Here is a 27,475-nt window from a genome sequence, read left to right as displayed (position 1 = left end):
TTTCCTCTTGCCACTGGACTTTGATGACTCAGGAAGAAAAAGTGTCAACACTGCCTCACTTAATCCAATTCAGACATGAGTCAAGATGTCACCTTGTAATGTCAGGTCTTGAAAAATGAAGGACAAATAACAACAATATCTTGTAGAGGAACAAAGGCGTTTTATTCTACTGATCCTGTTTATCCCTATTAAATTCAGGCTATCATTCTAGCCTGAATAGATCTCCTTGGATCCTAGGCCCTGTTGTTGTTGTTGTTGTTGTTTCACTTCAGTGGTATCCTGCTCTTTGTGACCCCATATATGGGGTTTTCTTGGCAAAGTTTACCATTTCCTTCTCTAGGTCATTTTAGAGATGAGGAACTCTGACAAACAGGGGTAAGTGCTTTGCCCAGTGTCACACACCTAATACATATCTGAGGCTGGATTTGAACTCATAAAGTTGAGTCTTCCTGATTCCAAGCCCAGGGCTCTACCTACTGTGCCACCTAGCTGCCCAGACTCTGTTATGTATTCCAGATTAGTGTCATCTGCAAATCTGATAAGGATAACTACATACTATCTATACTTTCATTCAAATCATTAATAACAATGTTGAAGAGCATGAGATGAAGGTACTCCTGAGTCATTTTTCTTCCTCCAAGTTGACATTGACACATTTGAGTCTGGTCAGTCAGTCAAGTCCAAATTCAGCTCATTGCACTATTGGTATGTAGATATCATATAATTTATAATCAATCAAGTCAACTATAATTTTAGGTCTAATTAATAACAACTAATATTCCAATCTTATTCTTTCTAGTTATGAAAACTTGACCTTTACATAGTTTTTAATGGCTTTTTATCAATCAATTACAAATGATATAACATAAACATGCAATTATCTGCTAAAACTGTTCTCCCCCCCCAAAAAATACATTATTTTGTATAAGATACCATGTATAATATAAGATGCTGTAATAGTTTTTAAAATGTTATTTCAAATGAAGCAAAATTAATTTGATTTGAATCATCAAATAAATGAATTATTCATCAATAATGAACTGTAAATCTTAAAATACCACACAAATTATAGGCAACTTCATAATTGCTATTTGTCTTTACACCTAAAATTACCAGCAATGGTTTAAGTTCAATAGCTTTAAAATCTTTTCAAATGCCCCCAGTTTGTTTTAATAACTTAAATAAGATATATATATATATATATATACACATATATATATGTATATGTAAATTAATCAAAGGAAAGAAAGTTTGTTTCATTCCTTTAAAGCAGTGGAGTCAAACTCAAATAGAAAGAAAGGGAGGCACTAAACTACACATAAAGACCCTGCGGGTCATATATTGACTTAAAACACCACACATTAACACTATGTTCTACTGTATTTTTATTTAGTTTTTAAAATATTTCTCAATTACTTTTTAATCTAGTTCTAGCCACTCCAAAGTGTTGCTGGTTATCTCTGCTTTAAAGTATGATTTTATTTTTTTAAATGTTCAGAAAAGCATGTATGCCAAAATGATTTGCCTTTTTTTTTGATTGACTCTTGATTTCCTCTGTACCTAATAAGATGGTTATTACTCATTGTGTAAGATTAGACCCTGTGAAGTGTTCATAATATCAGATACTGCTATGTTACCTGAAACCACAGAAGAGTCGGCCAAAGATGATTCCAATTCATCATTTTCAACAGTTAGACTATCATTTTCTTCTTCTTGATGATCCGATAAAGAAATAAGTGTCTCTTCAATGACATGACCATCCTTTGGGGATAATTTTTCAATTCCATTTTCCTTAATCTCTGTTTTTTGAGCAAAAATATTAAAACACAAATGATATTTCAAGACAAGTTGCTTTTTGTAGACAACATATAAATTTATATCTTTAACAGAAACGTTTCTATTAAGTAACATTTCTGTTTAAAATTGAAGTTTAGTTTCAAATGCTTGACTCAATTCACAAAAGCTAGGATCATGTATTTTAACCTTATAAAAATATTTATCCTCCATAATATCTCACTCAAGTTCCTCCTTGTGGCATGGATTGATCCTAGGTTTTAAAAGGCTTTATCACTGGAGCTCATGTTCTGGAAGCTGCTCCTAAGCTAGAAAGGTTTTAAGTAGGGTGGTGGTAATACTTTTTTCCAGGACCAGCCTAGCTAAGTACAGTGAGGCTCATCACCGTTGAGTGTGGTAATACTTAGTGGCATGGTTTGAACCTAACCTTGCCTGGCTGAGAAACCAGACCTGTTTCCTAGAGACCAGATTTATTTAATGCAAAACTCAGGATGTAGATTATATTGTCTAGAAACCCAATCAGATCTGAAGATTGATGGATGGAATGTGAGGAGTTTCCTCTTGCTATACATCTTAAGGAACCTGTTTGTCTTATCTAAACTTCCCCCATGCTGGCCAATCAGCTATTGTTTCCTTGCGCCTTTGTTTGAATCTTATATAATATATAACTTACAGACCCTGGGTAGGGGAGCACCCTTTTTTTGCTCTCCTCTCGGCCTGACAACTTAATAAACTTCTTTCTAAATTATTTAAGTTCTTGGTTTTATTCCCTGCTGCATTACATGCTAGACAGTTTGTGATGAATTTTTTGATCTGCAATCCATGAAATGATGAAAAATACAAAATAGCCCTCAATCCTGTGTGGCCCACTTCCATTTGAATAGTAATCAGGAGAGAATGGTGCTAAATTGGGCAAAGAGTGCCAAAAACCATGCTATTTTTTGGATCATATCTAATGTCCTGGTACTCTAAATCTGAGATCTTGTCCAGGGACCAACATAGTACTGACATAGTATTAGAGTAAATGTATCATAAATATTGACATTCTCATTACCAATGAAACCAGAAGACAAAAGTACATTCCAGCTGAATGGAAGGATGGCTTCCTGAGTTTTCTTGTAGAGACAAATAAAGGAGCTGCTAACAAAGTTGGTTTTATTGTATATCCAAAGGCAACAAGAAATTTCATTTCATGGGACATTTTATCATCTTATATTTCAATGTTCACAATAGACATTTGCAAAAAAAAAAGCACCATTAAAATAACTGCAGTTTGTGCATTAGTATTTTTTACAGACAATAAGAAGCCAGAGGCATTCTACAAAAGAATTCCATAGGAACCTCTAATTAAATCAACATCTACTTTAATGCTCAGTTACTTCAATGCCAATGCAGACATAGGAGATGACAGCAAAAAATGTTGGAAACATGGTTCAGGGGTAAGAAATAAGAAACAAAAGGCTTGTAAAATATAAAGAATCCTTGTACCTACGTATCATGAGTAGTTTCTTCAATAAAAGAGTCCAGAATGAAAAATAACCGAGATACCACCTTTCAATTCTAACATTATAGTCTGTTACAGTAGCATGAGGCCCTAACTGAGGAAACAGAATCTCGTTAAAGAAAACAAAAATGGAAGAGGAGGCTGGCCAAACTAAGATACTCAGATTTGCACTGTTCTAGAAGCAGCATAATTCTGAAAATGTTGGGGAAGTAAATTCTCAAAGGATTCCAAAAGATGATTCCAATTCATCACTTTCAGCCACTGAGAAGGATATGGAGTTCCATGTGTGAGAAACAAAAAAAGATCAGATTGGCTGGACCTTATTAAGTGGAAAGAGGTGTATATTTAATAAGGCCAGAAAGATAGGATGGAGTCATTATAAGGTGTTTTAAAAGCCAAATCGCATAGTTTGTATTTTATCTGACAAGTAATAAGGAACCACTGGAATTGATTGATTATGGGAGTGATATGGTTGGATCTGTATTTAAAGAAAATCACCCTGGTAGTTCTATAAACCATGCATTGGAGTAGGGATAGACTTGAGACAGGGAGACCGATTTGGAGGTTACTGTAATAAATAAACCAGGAAAGAAGTGATAAGGACCTGAACTAACTTGGTGGCTATATGAGTAGAAAGAAGGAACAGATTGAGAGATGTTATGTATGTAGAAATGACAAAATTTGGTAAGTAATTAGATATACTGAGTGAGGCAGAATGAGGGGTCAAACACAACTAAGATTAGGAACCTGACAAAATGCAAGAATAGTGATGCCCTCAACAGAACCAGGGCAATTAGGTAGAGGGGTAGGTTTGGGTGTGAAAGACAATGAATTTTATTTGATGTCATCAGCACAAGAACAACTGAAAACAAGAGGATCAAAATGAATTTGAGATGTCACCAGGATATCCAGGTAGAAATGTCTAACCAGAGAGGTGGAGGCTGAGTTCTGAGCTGTGAGCTGCAATAGCTTATATTAATTAGCTGTCTGGGTTACCTAAGGAGGGCCAAATAGTCCTAGGTTGGAAACAGAACAAAGGTCAAACAGGTCAAAGCTGCTTTTCTAATCAATGGTGATCTTGGGCCTCAGAGTAGCCCTCAAACTTTCCACTTGGGTGAGATGGGAGACCCAGTCTTAAGTTTGGGGGGGGGGTGTTTTATGGAAATGTCCTCTAGGCAGTTAGTGATACAGTACTGGAATTTAGGAGAGAGAGTAGCAATTCACATCTGGGAGTTACCTGAATAGAGAGGATAATTAAAACTACAGTAGCTGTTGAGGTCATCAAGAGGAAGAATGTAAATAGAGAAGTGAAGAGGGCCTAGGACAGATCCTTGGGGTATACTCACTGTTAGGAGACAAGATATGAGAAGCCAGCAACAAAGACTGAGAAGAAGTAACTAGGCAGAGAGAAGATGTGGCACAAAATTCCAAAGAGAAGATCTGGTAAGAGGGGACAGTCAATAATGTTGCAACAAATGCAGCAGAGGTCTAGGAAGATAAGAACTTAGAAAGGAACATCAGATCTGGCAAATGAGAGATCACTAGTACTTTCAGAGAAAGCTGTTTCAGTTTAGCAATGAGTCTGGGGTCAGACTGCAAAGATGTTTCTCGTGACTATATGAAAATTATATAATATTCCTTGAAATATTTAATAGCTATTTGTTAAAAAAAATCTCTGGATATGAATATCAAGCAAGATATGAATTGGGAGAAGGGTGCTCACCAGAGATTTTTGCCATTTGTTATCAAAGATGCAGAAGTTTATCTAAATACAAATGGGGTTCCTTATAGATGGGGAAATCCTTTTATTTTCTGTTGACATTGTGCTGATGTCATCAAGCTTCAGAAGATTGTGGAGCCTTCTAACTGACCTCCAAAATCACTCAAGAGAACTGATCTAACCATCTACACAGAAAAAACCCAAGCGGATAAAAAGAAATTTTTACCCTGATCAGAACATGTTACCAAATAAACAACACACAGAGCTGGTTCATCGACACAAAATTTTAAAGAAACCATAAATGGAAAATGAAATGGAAATAGAATAGAATACTAGGGAGATAACTGTCCAGAATGTCTTTGGAAATTTTTCAACGACCCCAATCTTTCAATGCTTTCAATGACCCCAATCTTCTTTCAATGATGTTGTATAACGGAAAGATATAAAATACCACAGCCTCCAAAGAATTAAAGTTGTTGGTCACTCAAAGGATAATGGACAGACATCTCTGGTGGGCATGAGTAGGCTGCAACATCCAACCAACCAAAAAACTGTACAAGAGAAGAATTGCAAAGGATACCATCAGAAAGATGTATAATGGAAAATTAGATGAGTCATATAGCAAGATCCAGGCATACTTAAATGAAAAGCTCACGTCACCTAATAGTATCTGTGCAATGTCAAATGATTTGAAGAAAGATTTCCCAACATGTTGGGTGGTACCTCTGTGAAAGATTTAGGAAAGAAAACAGACAGCATGCAAGAAGTATGTAAAGTTGTGTTGGGTTTGCTACCATACTGTTGAAGGGAGCACATATGTCAATGCACAGATCCATCAAAGTATATAAGTAACAGTATTTATATTTTTAATAGGGATGTCCTTCATTAATGCCTTACTATAGTGTCTCATTATGGCATAGGGTAATCTCATGTTCTTAAAGGTTATGGCAAATCTCTAGCTGTGGTAAGTTTTACCAAGATGGTAAGGCTTCTTGTATTGACCTATTGAGTACATGTCTTGTCCAAGGATCAACATAGCTAAGTTTGTAGCAGAACATCACCATAAAATTGATCACCCGGTGATTACCTATTTATTATTTGACTACTAATTCATGGAAATGTGGAGAAGCTGTGATCTGCCTCCAAGGGACTGATAAAATTATGGAATTTTATATGTATATGTATATATATATATGTATATATATATACATATATATATATATATACATATATATGTATATATGTGTGTGTGTGTGTGTGTGTGTGTATAATCACTAATAGATATATATATATAACCAAAGGGTATATAAGATCATATGAGCAAAAGTTTAAAAGCAAAGTGAATTATCAATTTTCACCCATATTACTTATCTATAATGTAAGCATTACCACACACCTTTGTTAGTTTGTGTGACTACATAGTACTCACTGTTTCTACAAGACAAAGTCAGCAAAATTTTTGTTTATATTTCTAAAATGTAAACATATTAGACAAAAAGAATATTGGAATGGGCAATGAATACTTCTAGAAGTAGTCTAAGAAGGTAGTAAGTAGTGAGAAAGCCTAAGTTCAAGGTACAACTCTGCCAGGCAGTGTTTATGTGACCTTAGCAAAGTCGTTTCCCTTTGATGAATCCATTTCCTTACCTGTAAACTGTGGATAATAACTTTCTCTGTTTACCTAACAGGATTTTTCTGAGGATAGAATGAGATGATATATTTAAAGAACTTTTTAAATTGATGAGGCACTATACAAACATCATCTATTATTTTTACCATGTGCCTAAATTTATTTTAATCAATGATTTCCCCCTCATAGTAAATACAATGAAAGTAAAATATTTTCCTTCTCTATCACCTCCAGCATGAGACCTTTTTCTATAAGTACAGATCATAACTTAAAGTCCATAAGGCCTTCTTATTCTGTGTGATTCTCATACATGTCCTTCCATGAATTTATCATTGTGGATCCATCAATGCACTGAAGAGTTTATTGTAAATTTCTAAGGGGAAGGAAAGATGCTAACAATTCCCAGAAACTGGAATTATGTTTTCATCATATGACTGACCATCACCACCTGCTTTTCCAGTTATAAATGTCCCTAATTATGACTTTTTTGTCATTTCTTAAAAGAAAGTCACCATTAGTAATATGAGTATTTATGCCCACTATGCATCTTTTCATGGTCCTTTGTGTCATCTGCAATTTTAGTTCTTCTCACAGTGTAGTGTCCTATAATTTGCACCCACATAGCCTCACAAGTAAAGTATTAAGGATACGGATTTGGGGGACAAGGAGCATCTTAAGATCATTGAAAGTAATTCTGGGTTTCTCAAACGTAATCCAGCTTGCTCTCATCTTCGTATTAAATCATGGATCAAAGTCATTGTTCATTTTAATTGTGTTCTGTGGCACCAACTCAACACACTGCTCACATACTCGCATGCCACAATTTAGGAACCAAATAGTCTTTGTCCAGTTAGTTTGTTTCTTTTAACTAGGCCGATTTCTCTTAATATAGCTCATTGAGAAAGGGCCTCAAATGTTCTATTTCATTCATGATGAGCAAGAACATTCAAAGAACTTCACCAACTACAGGGAATTCCTTTTCCATGTGGACTTTTCACAGGATACCCTCCCTGACATTGGAGAATACCTTTGGTAGGCCTCTATCTCCCTGTTTCCTGCCTTCTTTGATATGGGTCATTTAAAGATCTCTAAACAAAATTATTTCTGTGGTTGCACCCATAAAGGAATTTTATAGGATCACAATATGAATATGTGAAACATCTTGTTGTTGAAGAAGAGTATTAAGGCTGACTTTTGACTGAGGCTGAGGCTAAGAGCGGTTGAGACTAAGGCTGACTACCAACTCAAACTTTTTTGGGGGGCAATGGACAACCAATAAATACATTAGGCTGTTTCTTTTTCTCTAAACCTTCCAGTTAATTGTATAACCAAGAAGGTATAATCTGTTATAGTGAATTATCTACAGAAGCCTGCTTGTTCCCATCTAATTTATCAAGAATACTTTCAATCTATCAGAGAAGAAAGGAAGCAATGGGATCAATGATACAAGTGGAGAGATTGGCTGCCATTTCATCATCTGAGACTGGAGTAAAGGAGGTCAGAATTCGGGATGATATCAAGAGATTTTGATACACAGGACAGAGGGGAAAAAATGAACGACCTCTCTTTTCTCAATAAAGTATGAGGTGAATTCTGCTTATAAGGCAGAGGGAATAGAGATTTGGGAAGTTATAAGAGAGAAGAGAAGGTCTGGAATAGCATGGGTTGTGAAATAAAGAATCAATTAAGGAAGAGTAAAGCATTGCCTTTAAGTAGTGATGGCAAAGTTGAGATTAGAAATACTTGTAGTGGACCCAGTCTGCATGGTTGCATGACTTCACTCAGCATTGATTATAATTTTCATTCAGCAGCCTATGAGAAATGTAAATGGCAGAGGTGGGTATAATCCAGGGTGGGGGGTTAGAGAGTTAAGGGAAGTGTAATATTGAACTGATAAATAAAATGATAGTGTAATATTGAACTGATTAACTACAGTCAAGATTAAGAAAGGAGGAAAGTAAGGCTAGAGCAGACAACAGACATTCTTCATCCATTGAGGTCTTCAGCATGACTCATTAATCAAACTCTTTTGAGTGGTAGTGACTCTCAGTAAGGAGTCTGTCTAAGGTTCTTGGGCTTGATGCAATCATCAGAGTGTTACCTGCAAACAGGTATACCAGGAAAAATTCAGGCATCTGTGGGAACTCCCTCTTCCATTTTGACTCAGCCAAAGATCCTCCATAACATTGGAGAACACTTCCGATAAGCAGATATGACTCCTAGTTGTATGTCTAATTAGATATTGACAATCAGAGTATTATTGAGTAAAGTTATCTCTGTGACATCATCTTTCAAAGGAACTTATAATAACATATACTTGGGACATATATATATGGGACAATAATAGATACTCCTTTTCAGAAGAAAGCCTTTAAGGTCATATTTTCCTTACCAAGTAAACTTTTTTTCAAGGGGTAGAGAGTGGATCAGTGTTTTCATTCATAAAGGGAATTCTTGGAAGAGAAAATTCACTCAAGATGCAAGTCAGTACATTTTTTCTTAAATTTATAGTCTTAGAGATGTGCCTACCCCTAGAGCATTAAGAAGTTATGTGACTTGCCTAGTTACACAACTGATATGTCTTAGAAATGGGTCGTAAGCTTAGGTCTTCCAAAATCTGAGACTGGCTCTCTATCCACTATGCCTTGGCTACCGCTGCTTTTTAAAAATCGATTTTAAAGAAACTGCTATCTTATACATTCTGAATCTTCAAGTCAATTGTGAACTTGTGAAGAATTGCTGCTTGTGAAGAATTGTGAAGAACTACTGTAGAATATCATTTATTAAAGCCTGCCTTACACATTTATTAAAGCTTGCCTACACACTTAAATGTGTAGGTCATTCTATCAAGGTTTTCCAGAAATGAAGAAATAGGAATGTGGGTGAGTAGTTATAAATGGCCTCACAATCATCTTTTTTTAAAGTAGTAATAGCATCTTTCACTTTACTCTGCCATCCCCTCAAGCTATCATCCCATTTCTTTTTTCCCTTAGTCAAATTCTAAGGAAAGGTAACTCTTATTTCTACCTCTCCTTTATCACCTCTAACTCACTTATTTTTTGTTATTAAACATTTTTCCTCTCCCTGCCACCTATACTCCTCAAAAAAAAGAGAATGAAAGAAAGAAAATTCTTATAACAAATAAGCATAGTTAAGCAAAATAAATGTCCTATATTGGCAATGAGCTAAAATGTGTCTCATTTGACTTTTGTCAAATTTGACTCATCTGTCATCACCTTTCTGTTGATCCTCTGAAATCATAATTGATAATTAAATTGATCAGATTTTTTTCAGTCTTTCAAAATCATTTGTTATTTATAATGTTGACAGATAGTATAAATTCTTCTGCTCACTTCACTCTATATTAAATTCATACAAATCTTCCCAGGTTTCTCTGAAACCATCTCTTTCTTCATTTCTTACATCATAGTATTCCATTACATTCATATACAACAATTTGTTTAGCCTTTCCCTCAATTGACGGCTACTCCTTTAGTTTCCAGGTATTTTTTGCCACAGAAGAAAGAACTGCAATACATATTGTTGTCAATTTCCCATTGATTTCTCAACTGTCTGCCGTAACTCTTGCCTCCCTACTCAAATGAAATTTCTCAGTCTAGTTACTAATGATAAATAGGCAAAACAAAATCAAAACCTTTCCTCAGTCTGCATCCTTCTTGACCTATAAGTTGACATTATTAATTAACAACCCCCTCCTCATGATGACTCTTTTTCCTGAATTTTCATGCTGTCACACTTTCCTAGCTCTCTTCATTGCTGTCTGTCTGCTCCTTCTCAATCTCCTTTGTTGTTTTATCACTCATATCCTGCCCCTTAAACTAGGATGGACCCATACAGCTCTGTCCTGACTCTCTTCTTTTCTCTTTACCCTCACTGGGTTATTTCATCAGTTCTCATCGTTTCAGTTATCATTTCTATGCATTTAACTCCCATATCTATATGTCCAGTCCTAATTCTTTTCCTTAGCTGGAATTCTACCTCACTAAGTCCCTGATGTCCCTTAAGCATCTTAAACTCAACATGTCCTTCAAATTTCCTTATTTCTGTGGAAAATACTACCATTCCTCTAATTAGTCCAGTTTTCAACCTCAGGTGATTTTCTTCTCTTCCATCTTCCTCATCCTCAATATTTAAAATGTTGCCAAGATTTGTTCATTCCAGCTCAACAATATAGTTAGTGCCTGTCTCATTCTCTCTACTTACATGGCTCAAATCTGAGATCAGGCCCTCAATAACTCTTACCTGGACTATTACAACAACCTCTTATCTGCTATCATTGCCTTGTCTCTCCCCTCTTAAATCCATCCTCCACATAGCTGTCAAAATAAACTTCCTAAGCCATAAATCTGACTATCTCACTCTTCTGATCAAGAAATATCAGATTCCCTATTGCTTTGTTAAGGGCTGTTAAAGGATCCCCTGAACTCGTCTTTATGAGTTGCCATATTTTCCAGAAACACTGGACCAGAGCATGCAGGAGGCCCTGAATGAGTCAAGGACAGAGCCCCTCCTCTGCCGCTGACATAATTTGTTCTTTACACTCCTAGCTAGATTCCCTGTGTGTCCTTGGGAGGGAAGGTAGGTACCAGCCAGTCTGTGTTAGACAAGGAAAATGCTTATACATGTGGGGTCTTTTGCAGATAAGCAGACTCTCCCCTTATCTTCAGTCTAGCAGTCCCCAAGCAGTTTGCCTGTTCCTCTCTGACAAGAGTGGTTTTGGCCTTTTCCAGGCTTTACTGTACCTGTTCCCTCCCATGACATACCCCTTCCTGTTTTCTCTTCCTCCTTTACTGTCATAAATATGCAGACTTCTCTAAGGACTGTGAACTCTTTGGGTTCCACATGCATGTTCATTTCTCTTGTAATAAATCCGGTTTTCACATAAGCCTCGTGATGTTGTGATTGCCTGCTGACAGCTTCTAGGATAAAATGCAAACTCTTCAGTTTAATATACCCTTTGTAATCTTGTTCCAACCTACTTTTGAAAGCTTATTTCATGTTATTCCCCTTTACACACTCTGTTTTCTAATCAAACTAGTCCTTTCTGCCTCCATTTTCCTGCATAGGCTAGGACACTTGTAGGGGCCATCTTCCCAGGCCTTAAATGTCTCAAATCCCCTTCATTCTCAGAATCCCCAGCTTTAATATTAAACCATGTGTAACCTCAGTCTTTCCTGATCACCCTCATTCTTACTGTTATTTCTCTCTTCAAATAATCTAATGCCTCTAATATAGGAAATTGATTCCAAATTTATAAGACTAAGAATCACTCCCCAAGTGATAAATGGTCAAAGGATATGAAAACACATTTTTCAGAGGAAGAAATTCATAGATATATATAAAAATGCTCTAAATCAATAATGATTAGAGAAATAAAAATTAAAGCAACTCTAAAGTTCTGTCTTACACCTACCAGATAGGCAAAGTTGTCAAAAAAAGGGAAACTGACAAATGCTTGAGGGGCTGTAGGAAAACAGGTACATCAGTGCATTGTTGGTGCAGTAGTGAATTTGTCTAGTCATTCTGGAAAGTTGTTTGGAACCATGCCCTAAGAGCTATTAAAATGTGCAAAGCCTTTGACTCAGTTATACCACATAGCAAAGAAAAAGGGAAAGGATGCATTTGTACAAGAATATTTTGTTGCAAAGAATTGGAAATTAAGGTGATCTCCATCAATTTGGGGACTACTATTGTTCTGTAAAAAACGAGCAGGGAGAAGAGAGATGAAGGGGAAGAGGAGGGAAGGCGGAAGAAAGAGTGAGGGAAAGAAGGAGGGAGGGGGAAGAGTTGGAGAAAACAGCAGCATTCCCCAATTTCTGCTCAAATTGTCCATTTGCATGCCCAGAGGGCAGCTAACTACTATGCTCAGATAACATAATAACATGCTAAAGCCAGTTAATAGAAAACATTCTCTTAAAACCTGGTTCTCTCCTTCCCATAAATACACAAAGCATCCATGGGAGGAGTAGACTTAAACTTAGACCATAATAATACTGAGGCATTCATGTAAAATGTATGTGTGACAAAGGTTTCACTCACAACACCTGCTCTGGAAGTCCTTCTCTCTATGTAGAGATGTCATGCAGAAACCTTTAATGTAGGAGTTATTTCCAAATTAACTTATCTTTTTACTCGGACTATCATCTACTTTTCCTCCTGTAAGGCAAATCTTTTTTTGAAAATAAATAAAATATTTTATATTGTATTATATTATATTTATATTGTATTTTACAATATATTATTCTATTCTACATATACATTTATAATATTTCATATTGTATTATATTATATTTTGGTTTTGTTAATGATCACTTGTCAACAATATCCTTCCCTACAATATCTTGCCCAGAGGTTATCTAGTCCAATTCCTTCATTTAAAAGATAAAGCTGGGGGCAGCTAAGTGGCACCGTGGATAGAGCACTGGCCCTGGAGTCAAGAGGATCTGAGTTCAAATTTGACCTCAGATACTTGACATTACCAGCTGTGTGACCCTGGGCAAGTCACTTAAACCCACTGTCTAGCCAAAAAAAAAAGAAAAAAAGAAGATGAAGCTGAAACCTAGGGAGGTTAAGTGGCGATATCTAAAATTCTTCCAGCCCTCAAAGACACTATTCTAATAGTTTAGATGTTTGGCATTATGTAAACAGAAATTTCATTAAATGTTCAACGCTTTGGTAAGGTATCAAAATTTGTTTTCATTTGACATCTAAATAAAAAAAAGAAATAACCTTCATTGTCTTTCAAGCAGTTAATGCCTGTGAGGTCTTCAGCAAGTTGAACATAGGTAGCTTCATGAAGAATACTCAGAAATTTAGAAAACCAATCTTCTTTTTGCACTATTCTGCTCAGCAGTTCCCTGACAGCACGTTCATTTCCATAATTTTCATCAAGATGAACAACCTAGTTCAAAGAGAAGAAAAGAATTAAAGAATCTAAAACTTCTTAACAAATCCAAAATGATGTTAGTAATTATCAGAAAAAAGTTTGTAATTAGTCACAAATATAAATAAAGACTCAGATTAGGACAAAGAAACTAGAATGTTGCTACCTGGCAAAGAGACAGCTCTTACCACCAAAAGCAATGGTTTCCAAACTTTATGGAGTAACACTCTCCCTTTTTAAATAAACAAATGATTGAATAAGTATAATAATAAGTAAGTATAATAAATGAGTGAAATCATCTCTTCACTCATTTTTCTTAAAATAACATATGCATATTTCCTTAGTTAATAGTTTGCTTAAAGTTAAGAATATTAAAATTTTATAATACAAATTATTAGATACACATAAAGTGCATAATTTCTGCAATCCATTTACTGTAATATGACCAAAGATTTAGAAACAAAAGGAATCTCTGAGGACATCTAGTTCAATTCCCTCAATTTACAGTTAACTTAACTGAGGCTCAGTTGTCCAAGTCCAGGCAGTTAATAAGTGGCAGAGCCAGGCTTTGAACTCAGATCTCTCCTCTCCAAACCTAGCATGCTTTCCAATACATCATGCTGCACCCCAAAGAGGGCAGTAAAAACACAATAGTAATAGGCAACCTTTAACCTTTCCTCCACTGCCACTCAAATTTTTTAAATCTTACAGTTATCTGGGGCTAGGGGTGAAGGAAAGGCTATTATACCATTTAATCAAGCTCTTTGATACTCATTTAAAGGGTTTTTTTATTTTAATAAATATGATAATCATTGCTAGCTTTATACAGTGCTTTACACATGCTATCTTATTTTGTCCTGACAACAACCCTGAGTGGTAGGTGTTATTATTCCCATTTCACAAATGAGGAAACAGATGAGGCTGAGAGAGGTTATATAACTTGCCCAGGGTGAGGCAGTTTTTAAGTATCTGAGACAGAAGTCAGATCTTCCTGACTCCAAGAACAGCCCTCTATCTGCTACATTGCCTACAAGCTTAAACTATTCTCTTAAACAATACATAAAAGATGACTTGTTTTTCCTATTATTTATCATTTTATAGCTTGATGCTTTTAAAATCTCTTTTCTATATTACTAACTCCCTGAAGTTCCCTCTGTAAATTTCTTGTTCCCTTGTATTTATATCACATGTACTACTATCTTCTGATTTAAGAGATAATTGATAAAGATGTTCAATATGACCAGACTGTACACCTTCTCTTAACCCAAGACATTCCCATCTTTCATTTATACTGGCCTTTAATCACTTTTCAATCCCTCTGATAGAGCTCATACACAAGCAAATCAGAAAGTATTTCTCTAACAAGAATGAATAATTATAATGAATATCTTATTACAAGTCTAGCCTACTACTTTTCATTCTACTTTTAATCTGCTAATTTGATTTTAAAAAGCAATCATATTTGTGATTCTTTTGTCTTCCCTGAATCCATGCAGACTGAGCCTCAAAATACTATTATTCCTTAAAGATTTTGTTTTGTTTTAATATTCATATGAAACTCTTCATCCCATTTATATAACTTGGGCAGCCTAATCAATATTCTGGTAAATAAATCCTCCACTTTGGGTGTTGGCAAACTTATCAAATCCTTGGGAAGCAATAGTTTTACCTAATTATCTATTGAAAAGAGCCTAAAGAAATCTAATTTTCATGCATATATGTATATATATTTGAAATAAATATGCATACACATATGTATATATAAGTTGCCACTAAACTCCTGAAAAGTAATTGAAATCTGAAGATACCCTAGTTAAAAAAGCAAACAAAAACAAACAAAAAAATTTGAAAAATTGTCAAAGGATATAAGCAGGCAGTTTTCCAAAGAAGAAATGTCTAGTAAGGTACCAACAACCATAGGAAAGAATACTTCTAACCACTACTTGTAAGATAAATGCAAATTTAAATAACTGGTTTTGCCTCACTACTAGCAAATGGAGGGAAAAACAAAAAGGATGAAAATTGTCAATGCTGGTTTTATGAGTTGGCGGGAACACTAAAAAACAAACCAAAACAAAACAATAACCAGCTTTCATATGGTGGCCAACCTTTTGATGATGAGTTTTTCTATAATTAGCTAGGTTGGTCCTCAAACAATGAGCACTCAGTCCTTCTTAGGGTCTATACAAAGCTGATATCTGAGGCCTTATACTAATGTACCATGCTAACATGAATCCAACATCACTTGCATACCATGTTGAGGTTTTGGAGTAAGGGTTCTATAAAGGAGGCATAGCAAATGCCAATTAGCTATAAAGCTTTAGTATTCAGCAGGATCAAAGTTAAGGGAAAACTTAAGGAAGTTTATTTAGCCACAGTTGGGAAAGAGATCAACAAGGTTATAGCATGGATTCAATCGGGCACAGCTTCCCTTGCCTCTATGTTGGCCATTTTGACACAACAGATTATTCTCCTAAGGTTGAGCTTATGATTATTACTATCTGGATTGCTTTTTTCAGTAGTAATAACTTAATCTGTGATTGTTTTTAAAATTCCCTCCTCAGGATGTCCAGCAATTGGGGAATGGCTGAACAAATTGTGGTATGTGATTGCGATGGAATATTATTGTGCTAAAAGAAATGATGAGCAGGATGCTCTCAGAAAAACCTGGAAAGACTTACAGAAGCTGATGCAAGTGAAATGTACTGTGTACAAAGTAACAGCAATATTGTAAGATGATCAGCTGTTAATCACTTAGCTATTCTCAGCAGTGCAATGATCCAAGACAACTCTGAAGGACTTATGATGAAAATGCTACCCATCCCCCAAAAAAGAACTGATGGTGTCTAAATACAGAATGAAGCATACTTTTTTTTAAACTTTCTTTATTTTTCTTAAGGCTTTTTTTTTTGGTCTATGTTTTCTTTCACAACATGACTAATATGGAGACGTATTTTGAATGACTACACATGTGTAACCTATATTGAATTGCTTGCCTTCTCAATGAAGGGTATGGGGTTAAAGAAAGGAAGAGAATTTGTAACTCAAAGTTCTAAAACTGAATGTTAATTTTTTTTTTACATATAATTGGGGGGAAAATAAAATAATAAAAAAGAACTTATTACAAAAAAAGAAACCATATGAAAAATTTCTAGTGTTAATTAGTAAGAACTTTGGTAAGGTCAAACTGAACTTTCTACTATAAATCTAGATTTTGGGGGTGAAATTTTGGCCACTTAAAAGCAATGAGTAAAAGTAAAAGTTGGCATATAAAGTTAAATTAAATTAAATTAAATTCCCTCCTCACTTCCTTTGTCTAGCTTGGGAACTGATCCCTTGACGATCTTAAAATCATATCCCCTCCAGCCAGGATCTTTTTTGTGCACACTTGGTCTTGTCCTCTTCTATATGGGTTTTCTTTGTGCCATCTCTATTTCCTCATGTAGCACATTGGGGATGGGGACTGTGAACAAATGTAGTGGCCCTGTGGTCACTGAGGGAGAAAACTGTTATAGAAACTTTTACATATCTTTTAACAGTTTTTGTTTCTTTGTTGTCCTTCCTGTTTCATCCTTTAATGGGTAGAGATTAATTAGGTACTTTGCCAAACTTCCTATGAAGTTGGAATATTTAAAGGCTCAGAGTGTCATAAAACTAGATCAAGAAGGGAACTCAGAAGCCATCTAGTAGTCTCTTTTTATCAATAAGGAAAGTGAGGCCCAAGTTATTTATAGATATAGATCATCAGTGTAGGAGGCATAATTTGAACTCAGGTCCTCTGACTCCAGAGCCAGTAGTCTTTCTACTGTAACTTGCTTCTTCTATCCAGTGCATTTCATTGTTTCATGATGTAATGCTGCTTATATTTTGCTCTTCTATTCCATCAGATTATAAAGATGAGATGACATTCTAAACTGGCACTGCTCTCAGCTATCATGTCTCTGTGCTTAGTAACATTTCCTTGAGCTCCTCAATTTCTCCTTCATCTTCAGTAGAAGGATGCTAAGAGAAATGTTATTTCTCTCTTGTATTCAATAATTAATTATTGAATTAGGACCAAGGTTTTCCCCCTTTTCTACTTCCTCATCCAGAAATCAACGAGTGTGGGAAATCTTGGGCAAAGATTTAACCAGGGTAAGAGCTAATCAAAGACAGTAAAGAAATTCTAAGTTTAAGTGGATGGGTGGATTCCTGCTTACTGTGTTTACTCAAACAGGTCTGGGAAAATGTAGATTCTCCCTTTTGTCAAACTGGAAATTGACAAATCCCAACCAAGATATGGGTGCTCAGTGTGATATACCTCAAGACCCTCACTGGAATAAGCCTACCTCATTATAAAATGTATTCTCTCATTACTTTTTTTTTTTAACTTGGGCAAGGCAATTGCGGTTAAGTGACTTGCGTAGGGTCACACAGCTAGTAAGTATCAGGTCTGAAAAGGGATTTGAACTAAGGTCCTCCCGACTCCAGGGCCGGTGCTCTATCCAACGTGCCACTTAACTGTCTGTTTTATTACTTTTTAACCAATCAGAGCCCACCATCACCCTCAGGAACACCCACCTTTCCAAGGGCATTTAAGGGTTGAGTGGGTTCCATGAGAGGTCTTTGGCATTCGAGAGTATCACTGACCTTTTTATTGATAAAATGCTAGCATTATTAATAAAATTACTAATTACCCAGAAACAATGTTTCAAACATTTTAAATGTCACATGCCTTTATCCTTTAATTTAAAATGGCCAGCCTTTTGTCAGAGGATTCCACAGACTTGGCTAACTAAGACACAGTCTCATCATACAGTCCATTTTAGGAGTAGGCCAGAACTAACTGTTTAAGGCAGTTTCTGGGCTACTCTAGACTTCTTATTCTAGCAACTGATTTACATCAGCTAAACTTCCTTAGAAATTGAATATCTGTATCAATGTCTGTTGCTTTATCCCTCATCCATTTTTGTCTGCGGATGTAAATAACTTTTTAAAATTTGTCTGAATGGAGCTGTTTTAATTAAACGCCATAACATCTATATTTTTCTTCTAATCTTTTTTAAATGTTGCACTTTTTTTTTTAGCAAGTCAATGATCTGATTATATACAGATAGCTGATCTGGAAATGACTCCCACATCAGTAAGCTATCATTTCCTCTGTATTAAAACATAATCAGATTCAACTATGGTCATCATATCAGTGCTTGACTTCCTATACTCCTGTTCAAGAAGGTATTTTCTATATATAGGTGTGATGCTTCTGTAGTCTACATGCTTTTGGCCACTTCCATGTATTAATTTTGAGCCATATTTCCAAACACATTTTTTCATGCCCACCTTTGCTTTGAAGTCATGGAGTATTAAAGTTAATTTAATTTGGAGGTATTTATAGAGTTCTCTGTGGGCTGCTTTCTCTCTTTTCCATACTCTGTAAAAGGTGTTGGCATATGAGCTACAATTAGTTTTCACGTTGGTCTTTTTGCAAAGGTGCTCAATAGTATGGCAATACTAGATGACCAAGTATCCCATAAAGTTATGTTTCTTGTTGCCTTTGGACACATTCCACCACCTCTTTATTAAACTCTGCAAGAAGAATCTGTAACCCATCCTTCCATTTGGCTACTACTTTTTTATGTCTCCTGGTTTAATTTTAATGAGAATTTCAGTACTGGTAGGATTATAGATTTAGAGCTGGAATGGACCTTGGATATCAATATCCTTTATTTTATAGATGAGAAAACCAATTTTAGCAAGAAAAGTTCATGAGTTGTCCAACATGAGTAGTAGAAAACCTAGGCTCAGGGCTTAGATCTCCTCAATCTAAGCCCAATTGTCTTTCCATAGCAGCTCACTGTCAACTCATTTGTTACTAGAAAAGGATCTGACATTTAAGTTACCAATAATTAAATTCATGCTTCTAGATAGTGTAAAAACTGTGATTTCTTAGCACCATCATACCACTGTCATTGAAGAAGCAGAATGAGGGCTAATAGGCCTGGGGAACACTTATTTCCCCATAGATCACTATGGCTAAGGCATTGATCATCTAATAACCAGCTTACTAGTGATCAGCCTCTCCATGTGTAGCTAAGATGGCCCTCCAAAAGTAGATTCAATCTGTCATTGTGAATGTATTCACAGCCTCCTTTGCCACATGGTGGAATTTATCTGAGTTGAATTTTGCCAGCAGAAATCTCAAAACCCCAGGGTTACCTTTATACCACAATGAGACCCTGAAATAGGACTTCTGTGGAAACAGTACATTTTAACTTAAGATATCAAAAAATCATGTACTTTTCACCACAAAGTAAATTGGGGATTTTACATGCATAAGTAAGGCATGCTGGCAAATTAGTTCAACAGTTTATCCATTATTATCTTTTTAAGCCAGAACGATGTCTTTCTTCATGAATCATTCAGAAAGATACATATAATCTGTAAAGACTCAAAATTCAACACAAGTGTTTTATCTAGATTTTAAGCCAGTTGAAAAGTATCTGCATGTTAATCTTTTAAAAAAGATATATGGAAAAAAAAAGATACATGGCCTAAAAAGCCTGCCTCTAGTAAGAAATTTAAAATTCACTGGTACTTCCACGGGCTAATATGTAGTCTTTTAGATGTATACTACCCCTGACAATGTCAACCATATCCTTTAGTAGAACTAAAAATACATTATAATGGGCAAAGTTGTTTGTCTCAGAAATATTCCAAAGGCTCACATGCAAACTTATCTTCCTCAGAGAGCCTGAAAGATACAGCTCTCCATTAGTTATGGTCCCCCTCTTTGGAAATCTTTATTTGGGTGAGGTTATGGGTTGGGAGTTGCTCTGGCCTTGAGTGCCATCTATACCCAAATGCCACCTAACTCCATAGCGCCTTTGTGTCAGTCCCCTTGCGTTATTCCCAGCTGTCCTAGGGCTTGCCAGGAATCAGATCTTGGATGAAATCTCACTGGCAGAAATTCAACCCAGGCAAGACAAAAGTGATGCTGATAGGCAGAAGTATTTAGAGTAAATAATGAGAAGTGCCACTTCACTGGCAATTGGAAGAGTATACCCAGCAAATATAAACAACTTTGTGGTGTTACTGGACTCTGTTGCTTCTGGACTCCCTAACAGCTACCGTGGCTGGAAATGCCATCTTCCATCTCCAGCTGGCTTGAAGGCTGCGTACTTTCTTCCAAAATAAGATTCTGCCACAGTGATGTACACATTTGTCATATCCAGCTGGACTACTGTAATGTGATCTTTCTGGTTCTCAATACACAAAACAACATGAAGATTACAGAGGAGTAGAATTAAATAATTCAGTTAAACTGGGCCATTAAATCTATATCTCGGCTTCAATCTTTGCCAAGACTATAAAAAGTTGATTGAATATGAATCATAAAATGACCAAACCGAATTGACTGTTAACAACGATTAATGCATTCCCTGGAACTCAATGGCAGTGATGGTCTAAAAAATTAATTTGCTCTTAAAAATTGCTGAACTGGTGAGACCTTCAAGACATGACCTCTGACTTTGGTCATAGAACACATTGCTTAACGTGAATTCAGAACAAGATTTTGACTCATGACTAATTTTTTTTAAAGGTTCTTGTTCATTATTTATTCTGACATTATGCTCTTGGGGTAGTTTCCCAAGAAACAAGCAAAAAAGTTATGTTATGGGGTCTGAGGAACACATCTGACTCCTTGGGCTAACAAAATATCTACCAAGAGTAAAGGTTCTTAGTTTTTATGTGTGTGTGTGTGAGACATGGATGCCTTTGGCAGTTTGATGCAATCTACAGCCCCCTTTCTTGGAATAATGCTTTTAAATGAACAAATAAAATACATATGATTACAAAGGAAACCAATTATATGAAAACAGTTCATAGATCAAGATTCTAGATCTTTATGTATAGATTTAATAGGATTTCACTCTTATTGCACTTTTTTTCCCAAAAGGTTTGGAGCTACAACTAAGGTCACTCAACTCCTATCTTCATCTAAACCTCATTCTCCACTCCCATCCTTTCTTCATTCCTATTCCAGTCAATCCTTCTACCCCAGTTTCAACCGAACACCACCCAACCCTTCCACTATGCCCTCTGGAACACCTGTATCATAAGTATCAAGCCTCTTTCATCTTAAATCTTTCACCTCCCATTTCTTCCATCTACTAGCTATTACTATTATTAAATCTGTTGCTGAGCCCCATCTATTTCACATTTGTCCAAGATCATAGAGATGGACAGAATTTGAACCCAGGTCCTCTAATCCTCAAACTTCTCTTTTCACCCTCCCAGGCGAGCTATCAAAGAATAATTTGGTCAAATGTACCCCAAAGAATGCTTGGAATAGAATACACACATGTGCACACACACAAGTACACACAGGAATTTCCATTTGTAACAACTGCACACCCAAAGGGGGAAAAGGACTCTATCTGAAGAGGCACCTACCCGATTCCTATCTTCCTTCGTTAGCAGAGCCTTTTCCAAGCATTTGTCCACAACATCAGTAGCTTGAAGCTTGTCGACCAGGGTGGGTTGCAAAATGTCCAGCAGCTGGGCACACTGATCATAACAGGTCTCTAACGATGGAGAAGGCAAGTCAGCGAGGTCTGGGCTCATGTATCGAGCAGCTAAAGTGCAGCCCCCTTTCCTAAGCCCTGTGAGAAACACTTGAGTCCAGCCAGGTCCCCAGGTCCCTTTCTCTAATGTGCTCAACAGTAACCTTGCGGCTATCGTGTTTCCCTTAGTAGCAGCGGTGTGCTGAATACGTTCTTTCTCAACTCTCCCCAGGAAAGTCAGGTAGTCCAGCACTGGTTCCACTTGGATATATTGTGTCAGCCTCGGACTCAAGCACCGGATCAGATTAAGGAAAATCTTCTCCTCCCGGGAATATTCACTTGACATTTTTCACAGGTAGACAGGCCCTGGAGATGCAGTCACTCAGCGTTCTCACCTCTGCGCGTTCCTTGGTGTCCTTAGAACTTCGTTCTTTCTGCTTCGAAGTTGATCGTAGGGTTTAAAGTGCGCCCAGCTCTGCTTGCCTGCTGGGACCTCAGTGCCCTCTGCCTTGCCCTCCAAGGACTCCGCGCAGACTGAAAGACAACTAACTACACAGCTCTACCAGGCTACTCCGCGGAATCGGACCCGGTAGTTGCCACCTGTGGCGGTGCTCCGTACAGTGACACTATCCTGTCCCCTCTCTGCGTTCTGCTTCAAGGGTCCGAGTTTCTGCTGCTTCAGTTGCCAAACTTCCGACTGGTTCCCAGAGAGGAAGTCAGTGTTTAAAGTTTGAACTGGGACAGTTTCTGTTTCGATTCCTGGTCTCCGGGGTTTCCGTCTCTACAGAGAAAGTGGTGGAGCCAGGCTGTTTGTTGGGGGAAGGGTGCATACATACAAACATACATATTCAAAGGAAAATAAACTAGGCCTTTTGTGAATAAACAAAGAAGAAGCTCTGCATTGCATGAAAGGCAAATAAGTGTCCATGAAGTGCCTAGTGCATTCCCAAATTTGCCACCCCAGGGACTGACTGATTACTTAGACATTAATTTTCTCCTCTGTAAGATGCAGGAGTTGGACTAAATGATCTCAAGGGGCTCTTCCAAATTTAGTTTAAGCTTTTGGGGAAAACACATAAAAAAAGATGAATTAACTTCAATTGCTTGCTCTAGAGGAAACTGAGAAAAGGCTTCAAGTTTGTGAAAGACGTATATAATCAACTGTTCTGTTCCCAACAGATGCAGTGATAGATTCAGGATAGTTGTAAGGAAAATTTTCTGGCAGTTGAGTCAAATTTTATAAAGACCAGGCTGTAGTCATCAGAGTTAGGTGAAGGAATTCCTCTGTGTGTGTGTGTGTGTGTGTGTGTGTGTGTGTGTGTGTGTGTGTAAGAAAAAATTTAGTACTTTTGTTTTAGACTTCGTCTGTCAGAGACATTTTATTAATGTATATGGTGGTACAATAGATAGAATATTGGACTTGGGTCAGGAAGACCTGAGTTCAAATCCAGCCTCAGGCACTTACTAGCTTTGTGACTTCAGGAACTTCTACTTCTCTGAGTTTCAGTTTCCTTATTCATAGAAATAAGGATAAAAATAATGCCTATCTCACAAAGGTTGTCATGAGGATCAAATGAAGTAACATATATAAAGTACTTTGCAAACCTTAAAGCTAGCCATATATGTATATACACACTCACATATATTTATATAAGTATATATGTACATGCATGTATGTATGTATGTGGGTATGTGTACATATATATGTATATACATACACACACACACACACACACACACATACACACGTGCACACACACACATTGCTTCTTGGAGAGGGAGACAAATGGCAAATTTACCCATATTAATTGAAACTCTCCCTCCACAGGCAAGCTCTTCATACATTTTATAGTTTTCAGAAACAAGGACAAAATTTTACAGTCAAGATTAAACAAAGGTTCAGAATTTAGGTAACACTCAGATTTATCAAATCCAAATGATATAACAACTTTCAATCCCTCTTTAACCACTGCTTCTAAAGGTGAATGAATGAATGAATGAATGCCATTTATTAAAAACTTACTATATGCAAAGCACTGAGTTAGGACTAAGGACACAAATAGAAATTTAAGACAGTTCTAGCTCTCAAGGAGCTCACATTTTAATGAGGAAGAATCCATAGATATAAGGTTTCAATTGCAAGTCAGATAGAAAAGTCTTGGGTCCTTAGGTTGTAATAGCAAAGCATATGGTAATACATCATATTCAATGTCATTTTCATTGGTTAACTCATATCAGTTTGTGATGCTGAACAATTTAACAGTGTTAAAGACTTGAGAAGCAATAATTTTCCTTTCTTGGCCTTCAGTAGCTGTGGCTGAAGCACCCACAGAAGCAGTTGCTATATGTCCTGGGGTGGGGGAGGGAAAAGAAATTCTTGGAATGATGGAATGAACTGGAAACAAGACTGGTGATCTGGGGATGCTGCCATTCCTGGGGTTCTTGGGCTTTCAGCAGTGGGGAACCAGCAGCCTCAAGGCCACATGTGGCCCTCTAGTTCCTCAAGTGCAGCCCTTTGAATGAATCTAAACTTCACAGAACAAATCCCCTTAATAAAAGGATTTGTTGGGTAAAACTTGGACTCAGTCAAAAGGCCACACCCAAGGATCTAGAAGGCCACACGTGGCCTTGAGGCTGCAAGTTTCCCACGTCTGGCCTTAGATGCTCATGGGTGGCAGATGGTCAGTAGCTGGTGAACTCAAGAGATACTTCTTTTAACTGACTTAATAAAAAACTTCTTCCTTCTCATAAATCATTGCTGTAATTACTTCAAGCAGGAGTCCTTCCTTGATTGATCAGGCCTTTCTCTTTAGAAACTAGTTTTCAATAAAAGTGATTTTTAAAACATTTCAGTTTAAGACATGTTTCAGGATGAACAGGTAAAGAGAGATTGGTAAAACTTTAGATTAAAGTATGCTCCTATTATTTTGTTATATATAGCCTAAGGAGGGGAAGGGAGGAGGGTGTGGAACTCAGTTTCCCCAGGTTTCTTTTACATATAAATAGAATATGTTCCCTACCATCTGGAATAACATCTCAGGTAAAGACTCCTCTATGGAGTAGACATCTCCCCTGCTTGCAAGTCTATCCCCAATCCCATCAATCTTATACACCGTTCCAATAAAAATGTTTAAAGCACATCATTACCTATAAGTCATTCAAAAAATTTCAGTGACAGTCCACTGACAAATTTCCAGATCCTTAGCCTGACATTCAAGGCTCACCATAATCTGTCCTCCACCTCTGCAATCTTATTTGTCAGTACTGTTCACCACTAACTCCATGGGTCAATTCATTTTTTTCTCCTTTAGTACACCAGGCACATGGTTATTTCTTGGTATATTTGCTCACATCAGATGGTTGAATGGAATTGAATTTCTAAAATACCTTCCTATATCTATTTTTTCAAGTCCTACCTGTTCTTCAAGGCCCAGGTCAAATTGTGTTTCCTCTTCAGAGACTCTTCCATTGACCTTCTTGAGATCAGTGATTGTCCTCCTCTTTGAACTTCTGTAGCATTCATTATTTGTACTACTCTGGCATTTAACTTATGCTATTTAGCAGTACTTGTTATTTTCTGTATTATGTGTTAGAGGAGATTTTCTTTCTTTCTTTTTTTTTGAGGAGATTTTCAAAGGAGGATTATCAGAGGTCAATTTAAGTCAATTTAATGAGTATTCTGGTCAGGAGCCTTTGTTTTGGGGTCAAGAAACTACCTCCCCAAAGAAAAAGCATTGACCTTTTTTTTTTTTAAATAAGACAAAGACAACTTCTGATTGGCTTCTAGTCACTGGAGATGATTGGCTCGTGTAAAAACAAGGGACCAAAATCTTACTAGAAAAGTTGCTTCTGCTTGTGATCTACAAAAATGAACTGAGAGACCAAGTATTTTTCTTTTTACTTCTATTTTTGTCTTTTGACCTCTTCCCTGTTAGAAGACAGAGAGGTTCACAGCAGATCAGGCCTGTATTCTATTTAGGGTGGTAAGGAGAGGGAGCATGTCATTTCACCCAGTTGCCTCGCCTCTGGAATTGGTAAAGGCTGCCTAGAGTAGGGGAACTTGGGAACCACTTATGCTTGTCTACAACTTTCTAAATACAGGCTGTAGACCAGAAACTTGATAAAGGATTTTTGCATTCCAAGAGATTACAGTCCCTAGGGTGATTAAGTTCCTACACCACCACATAAGATTGATATGATGGACCTCTCAGCCCAAGAGCAAAGTTGATGGACAATTCTCATAAACCCCAATGACCTAAGTGGAGGAGCTGGGGGTGTGGTTAAGATCTTCTTATGTAACAAAACACCTGTGACCTTGCCTCCTAGCCAGAGAAGGGAGACTTCTTGGGCAGAATCCAATTAACTCTTGGTTGCCTCAAGGCTAAGCTCAAGTTCAAGAGCTCCCAAGTTCAAGAGAAACTTAGTCTTCTAGAGGTAATTTTCCCAGATAACATTGCCTTTTGGAAAAATAAAGGCCCACATGGACACTGAGGCTACAAGTGCAGTATAAGGTACCAGTGTCCACATTTACAATGATTCAGACAATACAGGGCAAAGAAAAAGGGTTACTCATTCAAGCATCTCCCAAATGAGACTACCTTCTATGGGATGTCTATGGACACGTTTGAGTGAATTATGTATTTTCTCTATTTGTTTCTGGGCTCCTGTGTGTCCTCTGCATTGTTTGCAGCTTCTGTGGGGTGAAATGTAGGCTGTTTATTGACAGTTTATATAGGACTTGGGAATACTGTTTATCTATATTTAGGGAAAACTAGATAAAAGCTATACTTTTATTTAAGAGAATGTTTCTAAAGTAACTCTAGGTGGAAGCAATAAGCCCAAAATAGAAAATTATTGTCCTGGATCAGCCACCAGGATTAACACCCCCCCCCCCCCCGCAAACACCATGTGTGAGCCCAGAGGATCTGAGGAGCCTGGGCTATGGGTTATATCTTAGGTACTCATTTTGAATCTGAGGAATTAAATTCAGTTAACTTCAAGCACTCAATCTCCCCACATACACGGACTCATCTAAGCTTTAATTTTTTTTTTCTTTCTCTTTTAGGTAACTTATCTTGCCCTATCATGGGATAAGTGAGGACAATCCATCTGGGTCTACATTTTGGATTATCTTATGAACTCCAGGGATCCATTGAATAAATTGTTGCCATAGGTGTTGCAGGGATCCATCAGGGAAATTGATTTTTCACCTGAGGGTAAGGGGTCAACTTCCAATCCATCTCAAGTAACAAATCCATTTTAGGAAGAGTCCTATACATTTTGGAAGCTCATCATATTTTATTTTATTTTTAGAGCTAGATTATTTGTCTTAGCAAGGAACAAGTTAGTACATCTCATAGACAGGAGTTTTATTTTTGGA

At 36.9% G+C, this 27,475-nt stretch overlaps 1 protein-coding gene across 1 annotated transcript in view; it reads right to left on the bottom strand.

The window, feature by feature from the left end:
• The window catches only part of IFIH1 (interferon induced with helicase C domain 1), a 112,136-nt gene that overhangs the window by 80,661 nt on the left and 4,000 nt on the right, over positions 1–27,475 (bottom strand). The window contains exons 2-4 of the mRNA XM_021004885.2: positions 21,986–22,876; positions 13,399–13,570; positions 1,638–1,799 (exon numbers count right to left, since the gene is read on the bottom strand). Of these exons, the coding sequence (XP_020860544.1) occupies positions 1,638–1,799; positions 13,399–13,570; positions 21,986–22,441 (790 nt within the window). The 5' untranslated portion in view covers positions 22,442–22,876. The remainder of the gene's footprint in view (positions 1–1,637; positions 1,800–13,398; positions 13,571–21,985; positions 22,877–27,475) is intronic.

The sequence above is a fragment of the Phascolarctos cinereus genome, unplaced genomic scaffold (genome assembly GCF_003287225.1).
Source record: "Phascolarctos cinereus isolate Bilbo 61053 unplaced genomic scaffold, phaCin_HiC Scaffold_726;HRSCAF=1367, whole genome shotgun sequence".
Classification (NCBI taxonomy): domain Eukaryota; kingdom Metazoa; phylum Chordata; class Mammalia; order Diprotodontia; family Phascolarctidae; genus Phascolarctos; species Phascolarctos cinereus.
The sequence above is the reverse complement of the archived record's forward strand: the minus strand, read 5'-3'. Positions and strand labels throughout refer to the sequence as shown.